Here is a 24,672-nt window from a genome sequence, read left to right on the forward strand (position 1 = left end):
CCCTTTTACTCCCTGATAACTATAAGTTTGTGAGTCTGTTTTGTAGATAAGTTCACTTGTGTCCTCTTTTTTGAGATACTAAATTACTGAAAGCCATTGAGTCAACTCTAAAAATAGCAGAATTCTTTTATGATTTTTTTTTTTAAACCTAGGAAACGCTTACGGCTGAGCAAAAAGTGTTATCTGGAGGCTGTAGAATCACATTGGAGAAAGCAGTATTAAAAACTTTAACAAGCATTTTGGGGAAGTACATTTACCTTGTCCATCTGTGCAAATGAGTACTGTGTTTCTCTTGACCTTGAGTCAGGCCTCAGGGAGCAAAAATCAATATTAAACCATAATGTGGGGAGGGCCAGACTAGGGCATCTATTTTTTCTTTCCCTGCTCTTATGTTAAGATCTTGCTCTAAAACAAGCAAATGATGTGTTGTCTTTATTTTGAAGCTCTCTAAAGAGGGCTGCAACCTTATACCACATGTCTAAATGACCTTTACTACCAGAAAAGTTTCATATCACTATTATTAAACTGACTTAATTTAAAAATAATGACTGCATTCTAAGATTTGACAGTATTCTGATATCAAACCCCAACTTAATAAGAGTTTAGAATGGATATAAGAGCAACATAGGAAATCATCTTTGCTTTATAGAAGCACTGTTTAGAAAATGAACAGGAAAAAGCCCCATTTTATAATAGAAACAGGAACTTTAAATATCAACCTGAGAAGAAATGTATAAATCTTATATTGAAGAAAAGAATAAAAACTTTATTGAAGGACTTAAAGGAAGACCTGAAAAATGGAAAAAATACTTTATTTTTGAATAGGCAGGCCAGTGCACTATTTTAAAACTATTAGCTGTTACAAAATTATCTATACATGCCATTTAATGCCTAATGAAATTCCAACTATTTTCTTTTTAAAGACTTAATTTTTTAAAGAGCCAGTTTCAGGTTTACAGCAAAATTGAGAGGAAGGTACAGAGATTTTCTGTATACCCCGTGCCTTCACTCATTCCTAGCCCCCCCATTATCAGTATTCTCCCATCAGGGAGGTACGTTTGTTACAACTATTGAACCTACATTGACACATGATAATCACCCCCAACCCATAGTTTATTTTTGGGGGTCACTCTTGGTGTTGGACATTCTATGAGTTTGGACAAATATATAATGAATGACATGTATCCACCATTATTCTATCATACCGAGTATTTTCACTGCCCTAAAGATCCTGTTTTGTTTTGTTTGAACACAGTTGATTTTAGAATTCATCTGGAAGTGAAAATGCTTCAGAATAGCCAAAGAGAGATTCCGTATGGGACAGGTGCATCAGAATGGCTGAGCCTGGTTCCCATGCCTGGATTCTAGCTGCAGGAAAGGCTGAGCAAGTGTGTATTTGGAGTTCTCAGCTTCTAAGGGCAAGGTGGACTCCACCTCTCACCAAGACATTGTGTGTTGTGGAGGATTCTTCAGTCATAGACATTTCCATGCAGGTCCCCTCCACTTCAAAATCTAACCAACTCGGATGTCTAATACAGCTCATTATAATCGCTACCGCTTTCATATAGCGAGTATGTAGCTTGGCTAGTTTTTGAGACTTTTTCCCCTCTACTGGTCTCCAAGGAAAGAAACCTAATTTTACCTAACATCTATGATATAATCAAATCTCCCTGTTGATGGTCGTTTTGGTTGTTTTCTTTTAACCCTGAAGAGAGTGGCATCAGTCTGGAGGCTGATCCCTCTCCTCTCTGTGGGTGCCTTCCCCTGCCCTCTGCCAATCTTGAAACCGTAGTCTTTGCCCTATTCACCTCTCCTGCTTGCTCTCATTGGTGTGGAAGTAGCTCCAAGTTGAGGCAGAAAAGCAAAGTTTGGTGAATTTTTAATGGTGGTACTGCCTCAATTAAAATACAGACTGATTAAGGAAAGGTTGCTTGTTATGCCAAAATAATTGTTTATTGGTCTTTTCCTTTCAGTTTAATTATCTGTGTTCTTTTTTCAGCAGGGGGCTTAGTTTGAAGTGATTTATTTAAGAAAAAATTGACCTTCACCTTTTCATCGTTAAAACCCAGCTAGTTGGCTAAATACACTTGTAATTGTGTTAATTAAGGCATTGGATAGTCCCCAGGCTTGAATGTGTACTGAATCTGTTAGCTTTGCATCTAATCCCTCACTTTGAATTTGTAGTAAAAGGGAGCTGTTTGCCTCTAAAGTTTAAAAGCCATTGATGTGATTGTTAAATGTGGTATTTTAAGCCATTCCAAGCCGCAGTCTGGTTTTCAGTGGTACCTTCTAAAAATGCCTCAATACAAATGATGCTTTGTTTTATCCAGAAAATATGAAGCTGCTTTTGATTATTCTGTGCTGCGTTGCCCGTTTTCTGTGGTTGTGGGCTATTATTTAGGAATTTGGTACAGTGACTGTCTTGCTGAGCTATGGATATTTGGTGTCTTGTTGTTAACTGACTCCAAAAATGTTTCCCAAGCAACAGAACAAGCAGAAATAATTCAGTCTAAAGGTGTAGTAGTTCTCTTTATCAGAGCATTTAAGTAAATTCTGCAGAATACTAGGACAGGAATTTAAACACAGAATGGAACCAGGCTGGGTTTTAGTATGACTAGAAATGCTATTGCCTCTGGTGTGATTGGTCCTTTTGTGAGTTTTTCTCTTTGTTGTCCCTCATACATCACAAAGTCTACAGGAAGCACAGACTTTGGAATTTGAAGATACAGATTGAAATCCTAGCTCGTTCACCTCCCAGTTTACTTGAACTCAGACAAATTTCTTGACCTAGTTAAGCTACCTTACAGGAATGTGGTCAAGGTTAAATAAGATAACATCTCTACAAAAGTACGTAGCTTGACATCTGGCTTCTGCTAGATTTCAGTACAGCTCTTCTTCTTTGAGAAAACTGCGTGGTACCTTAAAGAACAAATAAACTTTAAGACTTCTTCCTTCCCTGCTGAAGAGAAAACAGGATTGATCTCAGGCAAAAGAGTGACATTCTAGAAGCTTCTTTCCTTGACTTCCTCTCTCCAAAGACTGATTCTACCATTGACTGTGGATACTAAAGCCTCTTCTGCCATCTTTAGTCTTTCCCCCATAATAAAACTGGGGAAGCTCTGAGTCATTTGTCTGTTGTATGGTGGTTTATACTTCGAAAATCATTGATTTTACCTTTTAGCCTATATCAAGTCACTTGCGTTTTATCCTTAATCTTTGTGAAGTTAAACTGAAAGTCTTTCCCCCAGCTAGAGAAATTTCAGGAGTCAGCAGGAAGCTTCAAAAATAGATTTCTACGTACATTTTATAAAGTTGCTGAGATGTTTCATTTCAACATATCTTTAATGAATGAAGGTCTTTATACGTGGAAGTCTCCATTGCCCATCTTCTTTGTAGCTTTCTCATGTTTTAGGGAAATACAAAGGATGAAAGAGAAGGGTGGGCCTAATTCTGAACACATATCATGTGTCAGGCACTGTATGTAATGGACCTGGCCCATCCTGAGCTGCCTGTTTCTTGTGAAGGGCATAACTAGAGAAAGGCTTGAACTGAGAGGGTGAAGTCAAGACTCATTCTGATCTTGTACTTTCTTTGGCCAATAAGACCTCTACTAAGTCACAACCTATCCAAATCATCATAAGGGAGGTAGCAGATTCTCAAACAACACTACTTACTTTCTTGGACCCTTTTTTGTGTAAATACACTAGGAATGTTAACAGAGAAATAAAACAATTCAGAGTCCTTTTTTGGTCAAACTTAATTTCATTTTACAAATAATTTTTTTCATGAAAGCTGCTTTTCTGTTCAAAAGACAAAAAACAGAAACAATGGTCTTACTTCCTATGGACCAGGTTTTCAGAGAGCTTTGTCATGTGTAGCTTTGTAATTTCCATAGAAAATTCCATATTTGAATTTTCATGTGATCTGTTTGCATTTCCTAGAAGGGGAATTTCAGGGTTTTATTTCTACTCTAGAGAAATGTAAAAAACTTAATTTCATATAACCGACTGACAAAGGCAGTTCCTGAGAGGGGCAATAGGTTACTAAAGATTTTGACCTGGATTGACTTCTTTTTTCTATGGAGGATCATCTAAACTTAATGATTCCTCCTAAGGGGATAAGGGCTTTGACCTTGCACTTGTCCTACAGTTAATGGATGGCCATCAAGGGTAGCCCGTTGAGTAGCCCTAGCCCTGGGACAGAGCATCAGATGGAGAAACCCTTATTCGTATCTGAAATCATGGAATTGGAAAGTTGGATCTGCATCTTTCCACTCTCTCATGCCCCCTCTCCCTTTGGTGGCCACATCAGCCATCAGTGGTGCCAGTGTAGACTCTAGATTCTTGTCCTATGTTCAGGTGACCACAGCATTGTCATGGGATCAAGATGAAACAAGACTTCAGCAGCTGATTTTCAATTCTTCACTCAAGAGTTTTTGTCAGAGAGTTGCCCATTTTTAAGGATTTTGGGAGCATGAAACTGCTAGATTTTGTACATGATGACATTCTTTGTGCCCTGAGACTGTCCCAGAGCAGAGTCCTCCGTAATAAGATGTCTCTAAGACTCGCACATAGGTGCCTGTAATGGTTAGGGCACTTGTCTGGAGTGTCTATGTAGCATGGAACTGGCTGGCAGCAGAGGCCAAAAGGATGTGAACTCCAGGTTGAGGATGGAAGAGAGCCATAGATTGAGTGGCTTAAACAACAGAAATTTACTTTCTCACAGTTCTGGAGGCTAGAAGTCTGAGCTCAGGGCGCCAGCATGATTGGGTTCTGGTTGAAGGTTCTCTTTCTGGCTTGCAGGTGGCTACCTTATACCTTTGTCTTCACATGGCAAGAAAGAGATAGCAAGCTCTCTGGTGCCCCTTATAAGGATGCTAATCCCAGCATGAGGGCCCCACCCTCATGACCTTATTTAAACCTAGTTGTCTCCCAAAGGCCCCTTGTCCAAAATACTATCACGTTGGGAGTTAGGGCTTCAATATATGAATTTGGGGGAGCACAGCTCAGTCCATAGCACTTGTCTTTGTTGTGTTGATTATAAATGTAACAGTGCTTCATTGATTATAAAACACACCTTTATTTTAGGTACCACTAAGGAAGAAAACTGCTGTCACTTAAACTGATGTACTTTGTTACTTAAAGTGTATACTTACTGAAAATTTCCTTTCTTTAGAGAGTTACTTTTTACAGATTTCAATCTTTTTCATAAAATAAGAAAATGAAATAAGTTGGTTTAAGATGTTTCAAATTTATTTTCAGAGCCTTCTAAATCTTGTTTTTTTTTTTCACCTGATTGTCAGTATTCATTTTTCTCCATACTACGTCATCTTCACCACTAAGAGCATTGATGATGCAGCAGGTTTTGAGTCCTTCACTGTTTTCTCCAGGACTTACTTTCAAGCTGCAAACATCCATTCTGCAAGTTTGATGCCGTTCTCTCATGATCTCAAAAGGAGGTTCTAATGGAAGGCTTTAAAATAAAATCCGGGGCTCTGATTCCTTCTTCAGTGTGCTTTAAGTGGTCTGTTGACTGAAACGTGAAAGATGTTATAATTGCCTAGTCATGCCACCAGATGTAATAACTCAGGTTTGCCCCATCAGTGCCCACCAGGTTATAACCATTCCCTGGCTGATAACAATTTTAAGATGCCATCAACTATTACATCCATTTTGGTTTTGAAAAAGTTAAAGTGAGAATAAATATGGGCCTTTGAATCAATGCCCAGTATAACATGTGCTCACTGTAGAAAATTTGGAAAATATTGGTAAAGAATATCCTGGGTTTTTTTCCTTTATTCTTTTGCTTTATCCTTTTTAATGTCATTAGGCTTTGAAAAATGCCTAACATTTTATTGTACCAAAATACCATGGTTTTTTTGGGGTGCATTTTGCTTACATATATTTCTCATTCATTAAAAAACCCTGTGGAGAATACATATCTTTGTATAAATCTGATTATTTTAGTAGAATGTTTCTAGACAAAGAATTAATAGTGAAAGGAAATGAACTTTTCAGAAGCTCGTGGTACCTCTTGCCAAATGGTTTCCAGAAGGATTGTTGGTCGCCACCTGTCTAAGCACTGTGTGAGCACGCCTGTTTGCATGACTCTTTCTAGTATTAGATAATTGTGGATTTTAATCATCTTTGTCCATTTTATAGGTTGAAACATGTATTTGTTTTTAATTAGCATTTCTTTGAGATCAGAAGACCTCTTTAAATATTCAGTGTCTATTTGTAGTTCCTCTTCAGTGATTGTCTTCTTGTGTCCTTGTACGTTTTTTTCTGTTGGGGAATGTGAGAGTCTCTTTAGTTTGGTTCTTCCCTTTTCCTGGTGTGGCCCCTGGTGTGTATGTAGAGGTGGGGTTTCCTGATGAAGTCACTCATAAGGGAGTTTTCATTGAAGTTGCTGAAAGTCAAACTGCCCGTGTTCTATGGATAGCAGTGTCTTCTGTATTGTTGAAAATTTATGTCCATGCTACGGCCAGAGATCTGCTAGTCTGATTGGCTTATATTTAAGAAACTTATTCTTTAGAGAAACCAATATAAAGACAAAACCAATTCAAACGACTCATCAGGTTTTCAGCGGTGCTTGGCAGCATTCTGCCTCTGTGCGCAGTCAAAAGTGGGAGAGCTCCCTGCTCCCTGGATGTGCCAGAAGCTGAGTCCTGTGAGTCCCTGAGAGCAGACAGGGGTGGTTCCAGATAAGCATCTCCTTAATAAATTGCTGTATTCTTAAGTGTAAAGAAACTTCGTCCATAGCTTGTATTCTTAGATTATTAAGTACCGGGATTCTTTTTCAAACTAAGGTAAAGTAATGAAATAAAAGGTTCTAGATCTAGAAGGATCTTAGAAATTGAGTTCAGTGTCTTCATTTCTTGAGAAATATTTGGAAAAAGGCATTGAGCAACTGCCCAAGGTCACATAGCTAAAGCAAAGATGTGGTCAGAGTATAGATTTTGACTCCAGACTAGTTCAGTTTCTATGTCTCTGGCTGGTTCCCTTATTTTTATCTCTAGAACTGAGTAAATATAAAGGAAAACACATCCCTGAGATAGAAGATAATAAATTCCTTTATATTAATAATTTCTCTCTCCAGGGGATTTGTTTTGATTTTTTTCTTCTCTAGAAGTGTTCCCCCCTCTCCCTCTAATGTTTATTTCCTAGAGTTTTAATCTAGATTGAGTAACACTGTAATATCTCTCTTTCTCTTTCTATATCTTAAAGCCTATTTCTGCTTGGTGTCCTTGAGATTGGTATAAATCCATTGGTAAAGCCATTCAGACACTATGAATGTAATAGTTAAATATGCAATCATTTTAAAAAGCTATACAATGGTATTAAAAGTAAAGATACCACCCCAATGTCTTCTCTGCTTCCCTTTTTGCTCCCCCAAGGAAATTACTGTTAACAGTTTATTTGATCTTTCTAGATATTTTCTATGCATCTATGTGTGAATGCACATACACACATGTATAGATCCTTAGGAAAACCTCCACAAACTTCACAATGTGTTTTATTTTGTGAATTACTATTGCCTAAATGCATTTTTAGATATATTTTCATATTAGCACATACTAACATACAGGCTTTTTAAAAGTTGCTCAATATTACATTGGGCAAGTATCCTGCACCTTACTATTCCCTTGTTGATGGTTTTATCTTTTATGTGTTTGTCATTAAAATCAATATTAGGGTAAATCTTGTGCATAAGTGCCTGTCCTTTCATAAGAGTGGTTGTCAGAAAAATTATTCATTTATAATTTTCCTAACTTTTTCAAAGTGCCGTTCAAAAAGGTACCATTAAACTTACAGATCCACCTTCAATATGTGAGAATGCTTGTTTATTCACATGCTTATCCGCATAGATTATAATCGAACTACTTCATCTTTGCCAATATGATAGGGAAAAGTTGTATTTCATTGTTTTAATTATGCAGTTCTTTAGAATGAATTCAAACACATTTTTATATGTTTACTGGCCATTTGAAACCACACTGCCTGGATTTGTATCCTGGTTCCATAGCTTACCAGCTGTGTGAGCTTGAGCAAATTACTTGACCTTTCTGTGCCTCATGGCTCACTTATGAGGATTACATGAGTTAATATTTATAAAGCACTTAAATCCATGCTTGGCAGATAGTATATGTTATATAAATAGTTAACAAACATAAAGATTTAAATGTTTCTTTGTTCTGCCTATTAATTTACCTATTTTCCCATTGGGTTTAATAGGTATTTTAATATTTTGGAAAGTGGTTAACCATTGGTCATTTACTAGCTAGAGTTCCGAGCAAGTCAAACATGTCATGTTTAATTTTGAATTATAAAACCTAAAAAGATTCATCTAACTCAGACTTCATTTTTGACAGGATTAAGGGAAGGATTTTGTTTTAATTCTGTAAGCTCAGTGTTGAAAACTGACTGAGAGGTTACAAGTCATTATTTCAGGGAGGTCGGCTTTCTTTCCCTGCTTTGTGTGGGAGTTTTGATGCTGCTAATCTGATTAAACCTCTTGGAGCTACATCCTTAGCTCTAAGATTCTGAAGATTAGAGGTTCTCGACCCCCCCCCACTCCCCGCCCCCATCCATTAAATTGTTACCATGGTTATTGGGCTCCTCAACCAGCACCTCAAATCCCTTCTGATTTATGGAAGCAGCATCTTAATAATGAAGAAGCCCTCTGCTAGTTTGGCTTCAGGAAACTTAAGAGTTCCAGTTCAAATGTATCTACCTACTGGTTCTCTTTGAACAAGTTGTTTCATTTTTCTGAGCCTCAGTTTTCTTGCCTATAAAATCAAGGTAATAATCTCTTATCTGTGTCATAGCACAGGTAATATGTAATTATAAGAGTCACATGAAATGAAGTTTTTTGTTTTTTTTTTTAAATCTTGAGGCATGATGATGTTGATAATGTGGGAAATTTGTTTCACTTCCACAGAGTGTCTGGCTTTGGGCAGTGCCCGTTAAACAAGGAAATAAAATATACAGATATTTAAATTTATATCAGGAGTTATGATACTTAAATGTTGTGGAGGGGGTGGGGGTGAGATACTTTTCTTCCTCAAGATAGTGAAGAAACCAGGATGTGAGGCCCCTGGGATAACACATGGCAGGCAGTACTAACGCAGGCTGCTCTTTGAGTGCTGACCGGGTATCAGGCAGTGTGCTAAATGCTTATAGACAGTAGCTTATCAGGAGAGGTCACAGAATGGGTCAGGACCACACAGTTACTAAGTGGCAGAGCTAGGATTTGAATCCAGTTTGTCTCCAGAACCTTGCATTCAGGGCAGTATAGCAGCCAAGCTGCTTGGGGTCAGCTCCTGGGTCACGTTGCCTAAGCTCACCCGTGTCCGTTTTGCGTCTGTAAAGTGGGGGCGACAGCAGTATCTGCCTCTGAGGGTTGTTGGCTGTCCTGAGGATTCAGTGAGGGAAAGTGCTTAGAACAGCGCCTGGGCCATAGTAAGCATTTTATAAGTGTTTGCTCTTATTATAACTTATGGTAATTTCTATACCCTTCTGGCTCCTCTGTTTCTGCCCCTTGACCCTCTCCTTTAGGCCGTAGTAAATGGTGGCGTCTCAGATATCTTCGTGTCCTTCATTCGCTTGTCTGTGCGGCAGCCCCGGCCGTTCGGTCTGGTGCAGGAGGAGAGAGCTGCGTGGTAGGCCTGGCGCTGATGCAGTGCTGTGTGACAGTTGCTGCAAACAGTCTGGGAGGGCGTGTGTTTGCTGTGGGGGGGAATGTGAGGCCTGCGTGCAACCATCCACCACCAGCATTCTGCGAGAAGAGAAGCTACGTGCATTCAAAGTCGGGGGGTGGGTACCTGGGAGATTCAGTGTTCACCATGGCTTTACAGCAGCAGGTTCTAGAGCAGCGCTTTCTAAACCTGGCTGGTTCATCGGAGGCACTGGTCACTCAAATTCCCACCAGACCTACTGAATCATTCACCTGCGGTGGGGCCCAAGCTTCTGTAAATCTTTATAATCGTGGTTAGCCAGGTTTGGGAGCTACTGGTATGCTGATTGCTCCTGTGTCTCTGCAGGGCCAGCCCCAACCAGCCCCAGCAGAGGTATTCAGATGTGACTTGGTCAGCTCCCCCATTACCTAGTAAACTCTGTTCTTGGCAGCCCTATAAAGATGAATTTGAAATATAGATATACAAGCAGATGAGTGAGGGATTCCATTACAGAAACAAGGCGCAGAATCTGATCAAATTCCTCAGTATGTTTTACCTGGTTCTTGTGTTTATGCCCCCTCCCCATCAACATTTGCTCATTCTCACCCATGCAAGTTAGAAGCACAAACACGAATAGCTACTGAGTATAATTTTGTTGTTTAATTTACCTGCAGATTTTTAGAAATTGTTAGAGGGCTGTTTTCCCAGACTGATACTCAGAGAATGAATGAAATGAGTAATGCACATTCCATTTTATATCTGAGAAATCATGATGAGAGTGGAATGTTCATATGGTTAGCTGTGGTGAGACAATATTGACATTGTTGCTAAGCTAGTTTACCAGACACGTCCTTGAGGCTGCTGCTTCGAAAACTGAGCAATGATTTTTTTTTTTTTTTTGTGGTGGTGGTAGTGATGATGGAGCAGGAATATAGCAAATAAAATGACAGGCAGAGAATGAAAAGCAGCCTCATTCTCTTCCCTATTCCCCGCCCCCAATTCCAGCCTGAAAAGGGCTGTGGTAAACAGTCACATGTGCACAGCTGATCGGGCCTGCTGCTTTCTAGAATGTATACTGAGTTGGTTGTATTATATTTTTAATCTGTTTGTGGGAAAGAAACTTTAAATGCTGCCTAGAAACTTTGAGGCATTTTCTCCCAAATGTTTATAGACCCCGTTTTCCTTGTAAGGAGATGAAGTGAGAGAAACCCTCGCTGTGCTCTGCCTTTCTCTTGTAACGGGGCCTGTTGGCAGACAGCTTTGCTGACGGGACTGCCAGAGTTTGGATTTGAGTCGTCAGTGAGGGGGTGGTGTGCTGGTTATGGTATTGTTCTGAAAGTCCTTTTCCTTCCACTTATTTTTCCACCCCCAAAATGTCAGCATGTCCAACACGACAGAATGTTCCTGATGATTATCATTCAGAGAAAACACAACTTGCTAAATTATCTGTGGATGACAGTCAGAATTTCTTCAGCACCGAACAGCACTCCACGCTTGGTGTGCACCTTGGTCAGGGAATCCACCTGGCCAGGATAATGCCATGTTAAGAATTCTGACTGTGGCCCAGGATGCATGGGTTCAAGTCTGGATTTGCCACTTACAGGGTGTGAGACTCTAGGCAACTTACTTACCCTCCTAAGTTTGCTCATCTATGACAAGCGGGCAGGACAGCATTTACTTCTCATGGAATAGGATGAATTTACAAGCTAATGTGTATAAAATGCTTAGCGAGGGGTCTGCTGTACAAAGGTCTCCCTAACAGCTACCTTAATCATCCTCATTATTAGGGCAGATACATTCAGTGAGAGAGAGAGAGTGTGTGTGTGTGTGTGTGTGTGTGTGTGTATTTGCAATGAGGAAACTCATTGCAAATCCTACTATGTTCCCTGGGTACTTAATGTGAAACTCAAGGGTCAGTGAGTTCCAGCAGTTCTGGGGGTACTAGGTGTGAAATTGAGATGGAGACTGACTTTAGGAATTGGATGCCCAGTGTGTCTTTGCTGACCCTGGGGCTGCCTCGTGGCACAGTTCCGGGCGCGGTCACATAGATGTGAGATGTGGGGCATGGTGGTCCTCCCCTCATCATTCCTCAGTCACCCTCTACCTCCTCCAAGAAAGTCCTGCGTAAAAAAGTGGAGTTCTCTATGTCATTATAAATAAGAGGGTATATTCAGGTTGCTGGTTTTTATTTTAATGCTAAGAGAAGGATTGGTTGGAGATTGGAGGTTAAAAGCAGAGAAAAGTGTAAGCGGAGCTAGGGCAGTGAGGTTCCTTTTGACTACTTTTCAGTCTACGGTTGACCCTTGGACAGCCTGGTGGGGGTTGCTGTGACCCTCCTCATAGTTGAAAATCTGCATAGAACTTTCAGTCAGCCCCCTATCCACGTGGTTCCTCTGTAACTGCAGTTCCACACCTGTGCATTCAACCAACCACAGGTTAAGTAGTTCTGTAGTTTTTACCGTGGAACAAAATCATTGTCTTTTAAGTGGATTGCACAGTTCAAGCCCCTGTTGTTCAGGAGTCAGCTGTATAGGGTAAGGGGCCGGATCTTGGCCCATATGATGGCTGTCTTAGGAAGCCAGGGCAGAACTTCACCGTGGGAACAGTCAACAACGAAGACCCTCCCATACCTGGGAGAAAGATGACTATGGCCAGTTTGGGCTAGATGAATGAGGGCAAATCTGAGCCAGGTGGATTAAGTAACACCTGGGGGCACAGTTAGAGGAGCCCGGAAAAGTGAGCCTTCCTTCCTGCGGGAAGGGACTCGGGAGGGCAGGAGCTTGCCAGGTACCGTGCAGAAGTATGTTTTATCTCACAAAACATTCTTATTGTAAAGATGTCAGAACATACGTCAACCTTAAAATGTAAAAGGAAGGGAAAAAACCATCCATACTTCCCACCCTCTTAGGAATACACCTACCATCACTGTTTTACTGAATTTCCTTCTAGTTTTAGGTGGTGCATATTATTTTCCTGTTGTCATCATATGGCATGTACAGAATTGTGTATGCTAGCTTAAATGTTTATCTCACATCCTTGAAAAAATGTTGATCATATGGTAACTTGAATTTTTCTTTTTTTGTAATTTCAGTTCCTTGGCAATGAAAATGGTCATTGTGGTGTTCTGTGCGACTCTCCGTGTTTGGGGTGGGGCGGCGGCAGGCAGCAATGAAGAGAGCTTTCTCTGCCCAGTGGCACCGTCGTGTACAAAATGTTAGCCGTTGTTAGCAACTTCTGGAACAGGGCACTATTGTTTTAAGAGGTCACCAGATAAAGTAAGAGATTCTTTCTGCACCATGGGGTGAAGGATATGGTTCAAAAAACACATTTCCTTCATGAGAAGAGAGTGGAAGGTGGAGAAAGGGACAGTTGAGTGAAGTGTTTGAAGGCTGAGCTTGGGCTATGATTTATTGCTTTTTTTTTTTCCCCAATCATAATGTCCCCACTGTTGAGTAGTTAATTTTGATTCTTTAGTAACTTTTTCCTCAAAAAGGATAAACGGGCTGTGTGTTTTCTGAGCCTTTAAGTACCTGAGAATGTTTTTTGGTTGATACAGCACTTAATAGAAGACTTGGTTTTACGAGGTTTGGTCCTGCTATTTGCACCCTCAGGTTTCATAGATACTGCTTTTTGGCTTCTGGTCGTTCTGGTGTTGGAGAAGTGTTGTTGGTGGAATTGTGTTCCCTCAAAAAAGAAAACGTCAGAGTCCCAACCCTTGATACATGTGACGTTGACCTTATTTGGAAGTAGGGTCTTTGTAGATGTGAGCTAACTGAAATGAGGTCATACTAGGTTAGAGTGGGCTTTGATCTAATGACTGGTGGCCTTGGAAGAGACTCGGACACAGGAAAGAATGCCAGGTGATTATGGGCGTAGAGATAGGAGCAATGTCTACAGGCAAGTAAACCAAGGATTGTAGGGAACACCAGGAACTGAGAGAAACGCACGGACCAGATTCTCCCCTGGAGCCTTCAGCGACAGTGTGACCCTGCCCAGCACCTTGATTTTGGACTTACGGCCTCCGGAAATGTGAGAATAAATTTCTGTTGTTGAAATGACCCAATTTATGGTACTTTGCTACAGCAGCTCTAAGAACTAAGACAAGAAGTCTGGGGACAGTTGGATTCTAGGTTCTGGTTCCTTTGAAAGTCTCTGTGGTTTTGCTTCCTTTTAAATTATTTTTATAAAGCTATATACTTACCTGGACGCTTGTGATACTTTTTTCTTAAACTATCAACTTAGAATTTTGCCAGGATAATTCCAGGTGTGGGTCTCCCTTCAGGAAAACCACCTAGAGCGCAGTGGATCCTTTTGAATCTACAAACCTCAATTCTAACAAGATTCGGTTTTTTCCCTTGAGTTTTTAAAAATTGATTTATCTTGTCTGTAGTTACAGAAACACTTGTGTTTTCCGTTTGTGTAGTCTTTTCTTGCATTGTGAAAACGTTCGCTCCTTTCCCCTATGTCCTGGAGGCACCTACTCAAGCTTGTTCTCTGTCCCTGAGTGGACTTTCTGTAGTGTTAGTTTTGCATTTTGTGCCTGAGAAGTGGACCAGAATTTGGCTATTGCTTTGGAAATGTCCTTGTTTTCCTTTCATTCTCTTTAATCTTAGTCTATACCACAGATAAAGTACTCAAGAAAAAACGCCACCTGAAGGGTACAGGGACTGAGTCCTCCTGTATCATCCTGAGAGCGCCAAACAGTTCACTGACTTTTATCTCAGCCTTTTTTTGTTTGAGTCTTCAAGAAGACAATCCCTTTCCTCTCACTAATAAGCTATGTTTTCTCAGTCTCCCATCATTTATTATTTTGAGGGGGGGTGTTTGGGAGTTGGCTTTTCATGGAAAGAGAAAAGATCTCATCAGCCCTTGTTTTATCTAGCAGAGTCTGTTGGTTCCTGCTGGTGGGTGTAGGGTGGAGATACTGGAGCTGACAGCGGGGCAGGGGACAGCTGTCTCCTCCATCCTGCGGGCTGAAGCCTGGTTAGACCACCAGTTGTTGCAACGAAAACAAAGGATGCTCCATTTGTCATCCTTCAGATTACTGGGAATTCTTTCGTTTTCTGGCACTCTCTTATCTGTTGGTATAGTTTTTACACTTGTGAGTTTTATTCTTTCACTTTGTCATTACAGGTATTTAATTGGGGTGTTGGGAGGACTTTGTGAGGAGTGTTGGCCAGATGCAGTTTTAAACAGAAACAGGAATTCGTGCTTTCACCACCTATGCTGTACCTCCCCCTTCCCCGCCTCCCTCCATACTGGCTGTTCCCACTCCGCCTTTTACCTGTGTATTCCTTGGTCCTGTCCTGCCTCATTCCTTTTCCTTTTAGCCTCTGCTTTTTTCCCTGCCTGCCATCTAACTGGCTGCCATGCTTACCTTTCCCTCTTTGGCCCTCCTTCTGGCAGACCCGTTGTTTCTCTGGGGCTCTGGACTACCCTGTTTGAACTGTATCCATGAGTGCGCCTGCGCTCCACCTCCAGCGACAGAGATGACCAGGACCCGGAGGAGCCAGGCTGGAAGGGAGGAGAGTGGAGACGGGGGCTGCACAGAGCCCATCCACGTGGGGGCCAGCGTGCTGGTGCTGCCGAGAGCCTGACCACCTGCACAGCAGAGCCCTGGGGCTCCTCTTTCTACCCTGTCCTGTGTCCTCAGCCAGCCGGACACAAGCTCACCTTTGACTAGTCAGCACACACGCTGTCACTCTGGACAGTCTTTGTGAAATGGAACTTCGTCTCACCCACTTGCCAAGTTAGGCCCTAGCGTGTGGCCCATGTAGACTTACAATCTTCATATCTACATGTGGCACAATCCCAGGGAGTGTCAATTTAAAATATTTATAGGAAAAGTATGCACATTGAAAAAAATGTCAACCATTTGAAAGTGTCTCTACCTCCCATCCATGCTCCCAATTCATCAGTTCCTGTTCCCAGAGGCAGCCCATGCTCCTGGTTCCTGGGTGTCCCTGTAGAGACCCTCCATGCATGTGCAAGTGTGTATGTTTACACATGCTCATATGTATCCATAGAGTGTGTGCACACGTGTGTATGTACGTACACACTCAAGAATGCACATTGTGAATAATGGCAACTTGTATTTTAATCATCTGCATGATTGAGTATTCCCTCAGGTTTATTTTCCTTTTCATCTCTACCCCGCTCCCCTGCCTCCTTTGTCTTGTAATAGGATCAGAAACATTTCAGATCTTTTTGACCACTTTCTTGTGGTCTCACAGTCTTGAGTGGTTCTCAGTCTCGGCAGTACATGAGAGTCAACTGGTGAACTTTAACTACCGGTGCCTGAGCTGGACCCCTGATCGCACACAGCAGCCTCCCTGGGAAGGGCTTGGGCTCCCTTCTGTGCAGGGACTGGGAGCTGAAGTTCCAACTGGGTGCAGAAGCGGCAGGTCAGGCAGATCTCAGAATCGAGTGTGGAATTTTTAATAGGACCCACAGACCTGGGGAGCCAGTTTATCCCGACACAGAAGTGTCGAATAATGAATTCCATGCAGATTTAAGATGAACCCTGAACCTAGGTTGCTTTTGACCACGATGGCCCCACCCCTTCATTCATCACCCAGCCAGGCAGAGTGGCAGGATTCTGTGTCCCATGTGGCGAGAATGGCATTCAGCACATCCACCCCGAACAGAGGCAGCAGGCCCAGAGGCTGCAATAATTAATGAATGTACAGGACACAGTGAAATGAGAAGGAACTATTTAGGGTGCTTGATGACTAAACATCGATCTCAGACCCACTTCGCTTGGATGGTGACAGCATAAGGTGTGACTGAAAGAAAATTAATGATCGCTGAGCCTGGGTGCCTCCCAAACGGAGTGTTCCAGGAGCGCTGTGGAGCTAATTAACCAGCCAGCACAAGCAGTGAAAATAGATGAGGGAACAGGTTTCTTCTCACGGTGGCCTGGTACTGCATGTAGACCTACATAGACTATTTTTGGCTCTCCCTGTGAAGTATATAAAATGATATAATGTTGGAAGGCATATCTCAGGACCTTTTCTCAGGGGAACAGTACCGAGAGGATGAACCTTGGTTCGGACTGCTGGGTTCAGACTTAAGGCTGCCATTTTGCTGGTTTCCTTGGGCAAGGTACTTGATACTGTCTGTGCCTCAGTTTCCCCGTTGAAGAAGCGACATGGGAGTAGCACCTCCTTCATGAGGTGGTTGTGATGATGTAAAGTGTCTGAAACACTGTCTCAACACATAGTACATCTGAAAAAGATTTATTATTTTAAAGTGCACCCCTCTGGGGCTTGGGAGTGAGAGTGTTTCTGAGGTCATATACATATTCTTAAAGCTCAGAAACTCTTTCGTGTTGACATGCCTTAAAGGCAGATCTTTAACAATTAGAGAGGAAATGCCAGTCTGTTTACTCATCATCTGTTTTGGGATGAAGTACATTTGGTTCTTTCGAGTATTAGGAATAAAACTGTGAGGATAGTATTTACTGAGCTCTATTTAGAACCCACTTGGAGTTTTGAAGACAAAAGGGTAAACTTGTCCTACTGACCAGGTGTTTCTGTACTCTGGGGTTAGCTGCTTTGTTGCCTCTCAGCGGCATTGTCTCTCAGCGTTCTTGTTCGAGAATTAGTCATAACTGTGTGAATAATGTTTTGGAAAATTGCTTTCTTGGATACAATAATCTTAACTTTCTTTTTGGAAATGCACATTAACAGTCAGCTCTGGCTGGATACTTGGGGAGACCCTATAAGACATAAAGGGCTTTATAGTGCTTCCAGTTGCAGAGAGAGCCTTCTGAAGGCTCCAGAAATGATACTGGATCTTGTGGGAGGAAATCTTTTCCAATTGTCTAGGTTTCTGTAAATGTATATGAGTTTATATGGTTATAAAGCCTTATGATGGAAAATATGTTTAAGAAACGTTAATGCACTCCCAGGCAGGGACTGCACAAAAGATGCTCGAACACATTTAATGCCCTACTTAAATGCACTGCACAAGTCCCGTTCTCGGGAACTGGATAAACAGAACATCTTTTCTCTTTCTATTCTAAGCTTCCATTCCCCCCTCCTCCACCTAGCCACTTCAATGGCACAATAAATGGAAATCTTCCTTCCTGCATCTGCAGACCTATTTACCTGAATGTCTAAGCTCACTCTTGCCTTTCTCAGGTCTGCTGTTTCTGAAATGCACTTTTACTTTCATCTCCCTGGCTTCGTTGCCCTCGTTTTTTAAAGCCTTCCCTAATCCTGCACTCCATGTCCTTTAATCTGTAATGCTGGACATTGCCATTCTGCATAGCCGCCTTTAAACATTCATCATCTCCCAGATTCACATTTTCTTTCATTATGAGTTTAAATCCCTTTTCACAGTCTGTAATAGTGGGAAAAAAATTAAAATAAAGAACTGTTATCAAAGCCATTTCTGCCAGTTTAAAAATCCTTATTGAATGGCTTTATCTTCTTTGATAATTGCATTATTTTTGCAAACTGTGACTTGGATTTACAGTTTTTTTGTGTAACTATGTATGTGCATTTACTTACATTTATTACATAGTTATATATATATATATATATATATATATATATATATATATATATATATATGTAAGTGTATTTGTTACAAGCAGGAAGAACCTTATGCTTCTTCTGGTCTTTTATTTTTGTAACTCAAGAGAATTGATGATTTAAAATAAAAGGTATGTGTGTGTGTGTATGTACGTGAACGATACCTGCAAAGCCTGAATTTTCATAGCAAAAATGTGCTGGCCCCTTATAGATATAACTCATTTAAAGACATGTCTATTTTGGGTACCTCCTTATTTTTCAAAGTTAAGCTCTTAAATACACAGAATAGTGAGTATGTGAGTGCCTGAGCCCCCCAGCCAGTTGGGGGGACTTGGGGAGTTCTAGCCGTGGCCCCTGCTCCTCACAGTTAACCCCTGTGCCTTGGCTTCTTATCTGTGACTCTATAGGATGGGACTAGATGCTGTCTGAGATTAAAAGCATATTGGAGTGGATGGGAGTGTCCAGTGAATAAATGGGAGACACCCACCAGGGGACCTGGAGGTGGCCTGGTAAATCATCGGTGGTTGATAAGGTGGCTTTCCTGCCCTAGAAGGATTGCATCATCCTACCTGGCCTGGGCGTTTCTGCTGCGGCGATAGGAGGGGGGTTTGAAGTGTGTTCCTGATCACTTAATTGAGGTGGGGAATAAAATAGGTCACGTTAAAAGAAAAACATCTATTCAAGGCTGAAAAAAATGTGCCAGCCATGCTGGTTGTTGCAGGAAAATGGTTTTAATTCCTCTTAAACCTCTTGAAGCATCTGCTGAGGAATGTTAAATCAACCGGAGAATTTCTGGTGTCATGTTGCCCAGAACCGATGTTGTATACTCCTTAAGGATGCCCTTAAGAGACTTTCACTTTCTACCACTGGCGTCGTCGGCGTCCTTGTGATGTCCTTGGACTGACTTTGACCCGAACCCCTTTGCCTCCTCCATTTAAAGAGCCAAACCACAGAGCACCATCCCCGGGTTCTAAGCCGCTACATCGCCCACGTAGAGCCTCCTGTAAATACATAAAGCAACTCTCCCTGCATTATGCCTTTCTAATAAAAGGAAGCTGCAAGTTTAATTGTGTCTGAAAAAACAAACCCCACAGAGCAACATGTTTGGGACTGATGTTATAGTGAGATGTCAAAGTAAACTTGAAATAGGAACCTTTCCTCTCTAAGCCCCGTTTTATTGCAGACCACATAAAATCAAAGTGCTGGAGCACAGCTGCTCCAAAGGCTGAAGGTCTTCATGGTTATGGCTTCCTTTGGAAACTCAGCCCCACCAGACTTGCAGTTAATGAAAATATTTGCTTTGCTTGATATAAACAGCGTTTATGGGCAGAATTTGTAATTAGTAAACTCTTTAATTCTCTCTTACCGCTCAGTCCCCAGTTTCTCTTGTATTGCATTGAAGAATTCCAAGTATTTAAGAAAATAAACCTTTTCTCAGTAATGAGCTTTACAGTTTTCTTTCTGGTGTTGTCATAATAGGTGCATTTCCCCTTAATTTTGTGTCCTCATCCAAATCGAGGGACTTGAAGTCTGGGGCTTGTTTTTGTTTTCGGTCAGAAATACTCGTGTGTGAGTGGGACAGACAGTGCCTTGTCACAGTGCCTGCTCCTGTCTGGCCATCCCATAGCACTTTCAGTGCTCAGGTGGGTGATTAAGGCAGTAGAAGGGCAGCCACAGGGCAGCGTAGCTCTGTTCAAACCACATGGGAAACCAGTGTTGCCTCTTCAAGGCCCCCACATTCTATGTGTGTAACCCCCTGGGGCTGTGGCCTCAGTGCTTTCCAAGTCTTTGTCTCCTAGGGTTTCCTGCCAAACATCCAGGAATCAGGTGGTCAGGGGTCTTTCTTGGAGGCATAACACCTGCTTGCTTTCCTAAGATGAGACCAGTGTGGTGGTGGGGGCTGGTCAGGAGAACCAGATATTGGACCAGAGGAAACAGCTGTCCCTTCAAGTGTCACAAGTCTCGGCCTGGTGGGCATTCAGCCCCAGTGGCATTTGGTGTTATGATGCAAACCTTCCCATCCTCGTTCTGCCTTAAGATCTGTTTCATTGCCAGACAGTCGAAAGAGAGATAGCTGATGCTTCAAGCCCTGGCTTAAGACATCAAGGAGGTGGTTTTTGAAAGATTTCAGGCTTGTCCATGGTGGTGTAGGTAGTGTAAGCCTCGATTCTGCATCCTGGGAATTGGTGGTCAGTGGTAGCTTACAGTGCTGGCTTGGGAAGCTAGGGGCGGGGGACGAGGGTACTAGGGGGACCAAAGCGGGAGACATTGCAGTTCTCTTGGACTTACTTAGGAGGTAAGGATCTCCTTTGACTCCTGCCTTCTTCCCTCCCTCATGGACAGAACGTTATTGCTCTTGGGTATTTGCCTAATAGTCTTGTTTTTTAAAATTCTAGTGAGGGTTTCCTGCCAATTCGGGTTGTTTCTTCAAATACCAGTCATTTGGGTATTTAGTGATAAGTCTTTAGTTTCCCAAGTTTATTAAAATCCGTTCAGGCATAGCTAGCCCAGCTGAGACTGAAATTAGCTTTCTGATGGTGCCAACTCATGCCTTGTGGAACCCATGGTTTTCCTGTTCACAGCTCTGCTGGTTTTGAGTTGTGTTTGAAAGCCATGCCTGAGCCTGTTTGCTTGTTTTAAACACCCCCCTGCTCCCTGCTGCCCACTAGTCTGTGGAGGGGGTGGCTGTATTTCACCATGCCTCCTAACGTGAAAAACAAGGGCAGTGATGCCATTGGGAACTTGACAATTGGGGTTGTATCCTTTCAGTGTTGTACACAAAGATCTGTAAAAATTGAGTTCCTGCTGAACTAGACAGGTTTATCTTTTATTTTTTTCGTTTTTATTTTGGGGGGAGGTAACTAGGTTTATTTATTTATTTTAATGGAGGTACTGGGGATTGAACCCAGGACCTCATGCTTGCTAAGCACATACTCTGCCGCTGAGCTATACCCTCCCCGCTAGACAGGTTTAAGTTCAAATCCAGGCCTTGATTTTTTGGAGTCAGAAAGGCGTGATAAGGACCAGTTAGACAATTTTCATCAGAGAGACTGGTTTGCTTGTGGAAAGCTTTCTATACCTTTCCAGTTCTGCTGTATATAATTTAGAGCTTAAAGATGCTTTTTAGTCATCAGCATAATGAGTTACCTCCCCCCCTCGCACATTCTCATTTGTTTCTTGGTACATACCAGGGGGTGAGGAGGAAAGTGCATCATCTGAGGAGTTGAGGACGGGTTGTATATTTTTTGGAGATGCTATTGTGAACTGACATACTCATTCCTTGTGTCCCCTCTACGTTGTAACTATGTTCTCTGATTTTTTTTTTTTTGATGTGTCTACTCTAGAAAGTTTAATTTCATAATGTAAGCTTGTTTGTCCTTATATTCATTTAGGGGTTGAATTCCAAGGAGAAATTGCTTAATCAGGGGGCCATGGTTCCAGTCTCATGACTAAGGGTTTGTGCTGGTTGTGGGAGGGTGGACCCTGTGCCATGGGGAGTATGGAGTGGGTGAGATGAGAGAAGAGTCTTTTTTTAAAAAAAACATTTAAAAAATATTCAGTGCACACATATGGCATGTGGGAATTCTAAGAATGTAGTTTTTAGGAGTTAGATTTGCACCTGGCTGTCATGGATGGCCTAACTGAAGGTTTTCTTTCTCCACTCCAGGAGGTGACTTTGGTCCAGAGACTTCCCCTCCTGTCCTGCCCCCTGGCCATGGCGGCGACTTTTCAGTGAGCAGCCTTCCGGTGGCCGAGGACGCCTACAGGATGAGCTTGGCCAAAGGTGTCTCCATGTCTCTGCCTTCATCACCCCTGCTGCCTCGACAGTCTCACTCCGTGCAGTCAAGATCAACCAAAAAATCCCCAGGTAAGCGAGCAGCAGAACAGCTCCAGACTAGCTCCTGGGTAATACTTGGGTTGCAATTAAGCCAAAGAAGTGCTAACAAGAAATCCTCTGGGAGAAGGTTTTTTCCTTTATTATGGTAACTCCCAGAAGAAGGGAATCTAAAAAAAAATTATGGCTTGGAAAGATTTGTGTCTTCAGTTCAACCTGTATATATAAACTACTTTGATTGCCCAGGCTTGACTTGTACAAAGATTCGAGGTCTTGTTATCAGTGTTAACCTTACCCACCAGTTTTGCTATTTTCTTGTTCACAAATAAGGGCAGTGCTGAAATCTAAACTCGTTGTGGTCTGTTGAAAGGTTATGGATTTTGGCAAGTACAATCTGACGACAGTCTGTTTATTACTGCACAGTAACGATACCCAGCGTTGCATACTGATGTGTTTTCATTGATGACATCATCCAGCGTTTGAACAGCTATAAAATTTAATTGGTGAAAATTCAGACTTGTAAAGGAACAGGGCAGGGGACTTACAGATTACTTTGCTGAAGTACTTTGGCTTCCCTTATTATTACCAACTTTTTACACTTAACATTACCAATAAAAACCCAAACATTATTTAACATTGATCAGATGTGAGGAAGGCCTTTCCGTAATGCTAATACCTGGAATCATCAAAGTTCTTTGATCTTCTTTCAGGTTTTCTGAGTATTTGTTTATGGAGGGCAAGATAAATTGGGGCCTTATGGTTATGTGCCAGTGGAAGGGTTCTTCTCATTGACACACAAACATGTTTGAAATTGGTCTACACTATGCCCTGAGGCTGTGAAATTGTTATCTGTTTCTCTAATTTCCTAAATATGTGTACTCCTTGAGATGTTGCATGTACTATTTCTGAATCATTTAGGAGATAATTGCAGTTTCTGTGGGAGTAAAATTAAGAGGGTAAACCTGAAGGCTTTGTGCTATGAATTGGTGAATGTCCTGAGTCTTTCCATTGTTCTAGAACTTTCTTAATTTGGACAACATTGTTTACAATCCAGCCATTAGCTGGAACTTGGAAACCTTTTTGGTATGAAGTGATTTCCTGTGCCAAGGAATCTGACCCGTTTATCAGTATTTGGGGAAATTCCTGGAATGTCCTTTCTTCCTCCTCTTGACCCTCCCACTCCGGCCGTATCTCTGTCAGATTTCTTCTCTTCTCTCAAATCCCAGTTCCCACACTGACTTTTTTGCTAGTCACCCCCATTGGAAGTACTCTCCTTTTAACAAACTGTGCTCAGCATTTACTTTTTCTTTTACCAGCCAGGTTATTTGTCCTTTTCCCTTGAGTCAGTGTGTGTACGTGCTTCCTACGTCTGACAGCTGAGGGCAGGCCTGGTGTCATCTCCAAGTGCAAACATCTACATAAACCAGATAGTAGACTTTCCTTCCTGCTGTCTGTGCTGCTGCAAATGAGTCACTGCTGGCTGGGCCTCAGATGGGCGAACGCCGGAGAGCCTCTGGGGAGTACTGCATTTCAGATGGAGTTTTGTTATTAATAACAAAATCAGTGTTAGTTTTAGTGGGACTTCAATCCTTAAAAAATTTTTCCGGCTTTATTGAGATATAATTGACATATAACATGGTAAGATTGAGGTGCACAATGCATGATTTGCTATATGTGTATATGGCAGAATGATTACCATGATAAGGCTAGCTAACACATTCATCACCGCAGTTACTGTTTATTGTGTGGGTTGAGTGGAACATTAGGTAGCAGTGAATGGCATGGCCAGCTTGGGCAGTGTGGGTGGCCAGCAGGGTCTGACACTGAGGCACACCTGGGGAGAAATCCCTGACAAGGCCTTGTCTCCTGCGTCCCGACCAAATTAGGTATCTTTGGTTTTTGAGAAAGTATCCCCAAATTTGTTTTTCTCCAGAAGAATAAATTTATTTCTGCTAAACACTTTGCAAGGCCTTTTGAATAGAAGGGAGTAGTTGGTTCTGCAGCATTCAAACCTTTAATAAATTGAAGGAAATATTTTCCATAGTAGATGCTTTTGGTCCAAATGATAAATATATTAAACAGATTCTTCTCTAGCAGAACAGCGCTTGTGGATTGCCCACATTTGTACGGCAAGTTAGTGTCTCACAGTGGTCATTTGACTTCATTATCTTGGTAATTATAATTCGAAAAGAAAAGTTAAAGGCAGAGATGCTTGCTTAAAAATGGCAGTGACTCTGAATACATCAGACAGTGTTTAACACACAGAGATTTCTGTTGTTAATCATGTTGCTGGAAAAATATCCAGAGCCCTAATGTTCTACCTGCCTGTTAAAAAAAAAAAAAAAAGAAATAGTTGACATATGGTTGTGAACATGCACTGGATTTAAAAATAGCATTTATTTAAAAAGCTAGTACTGTTGTTGCTGATGATACAGTAAATACGGTGAGTGAGCAGAGTCCATAGGTGTAGCCCCCCACCCCACCCAGTTTTCCCAGCCCATCGGGCTGGGCTTCAGAGGCACATCAGTTTTCAGGCCCAGCTCTGAGTTACCTCCGTGACTCTGTTCTTCTTTGTAAGATTAGACCCCTTTCTCTTTCTTTTTGTTTAAGAAGGTACTTTT

The 24,672-nt window shown here is 41.7% G+C and overlaps 1 protein-coding gene across 7 annotated transcripts in view; it reads left to right on the forward strand.

Moving 5' to 3' along the window:
• The window catches only part of TANC1 (tetratricopeptide repeat, ankyrin repeat and coiled-coil containing 1), a 207,195-nt gene that overhangs the window by 70,307 nt on the left and 112,216 nt on the right, over positions 1-24,672 (forward strand). For all 7 annotated transcript variants that reach the window (XM_072961020.1, XM_072961024.1, XM_072961023.1 and 4 more), the window contains one exon: positions 21,884-22,084. In XM_072961020.1, coding sequence (XP_072817121.1) covers positions 21,884-22,084 — 201 coding nt within the window. The remainder of the gene's footprint in view (positions 1-21,883; positions 22,085-24,672) is intronic.

This window comes from Vicugna pacos, chromosome 5 (genome assembly GCF_048564905.1).
Source record: "Vicugna pacos chromosome 5, VicPac4, whole genome shotgun sequence".
In the NCBI taxonomy this organism is placed as follows: Eukaryota; Metazoa; Chordata; class Mammalia; order Artiodactyla; family Camelidae; genus Vicugna; species Vicugna pacos.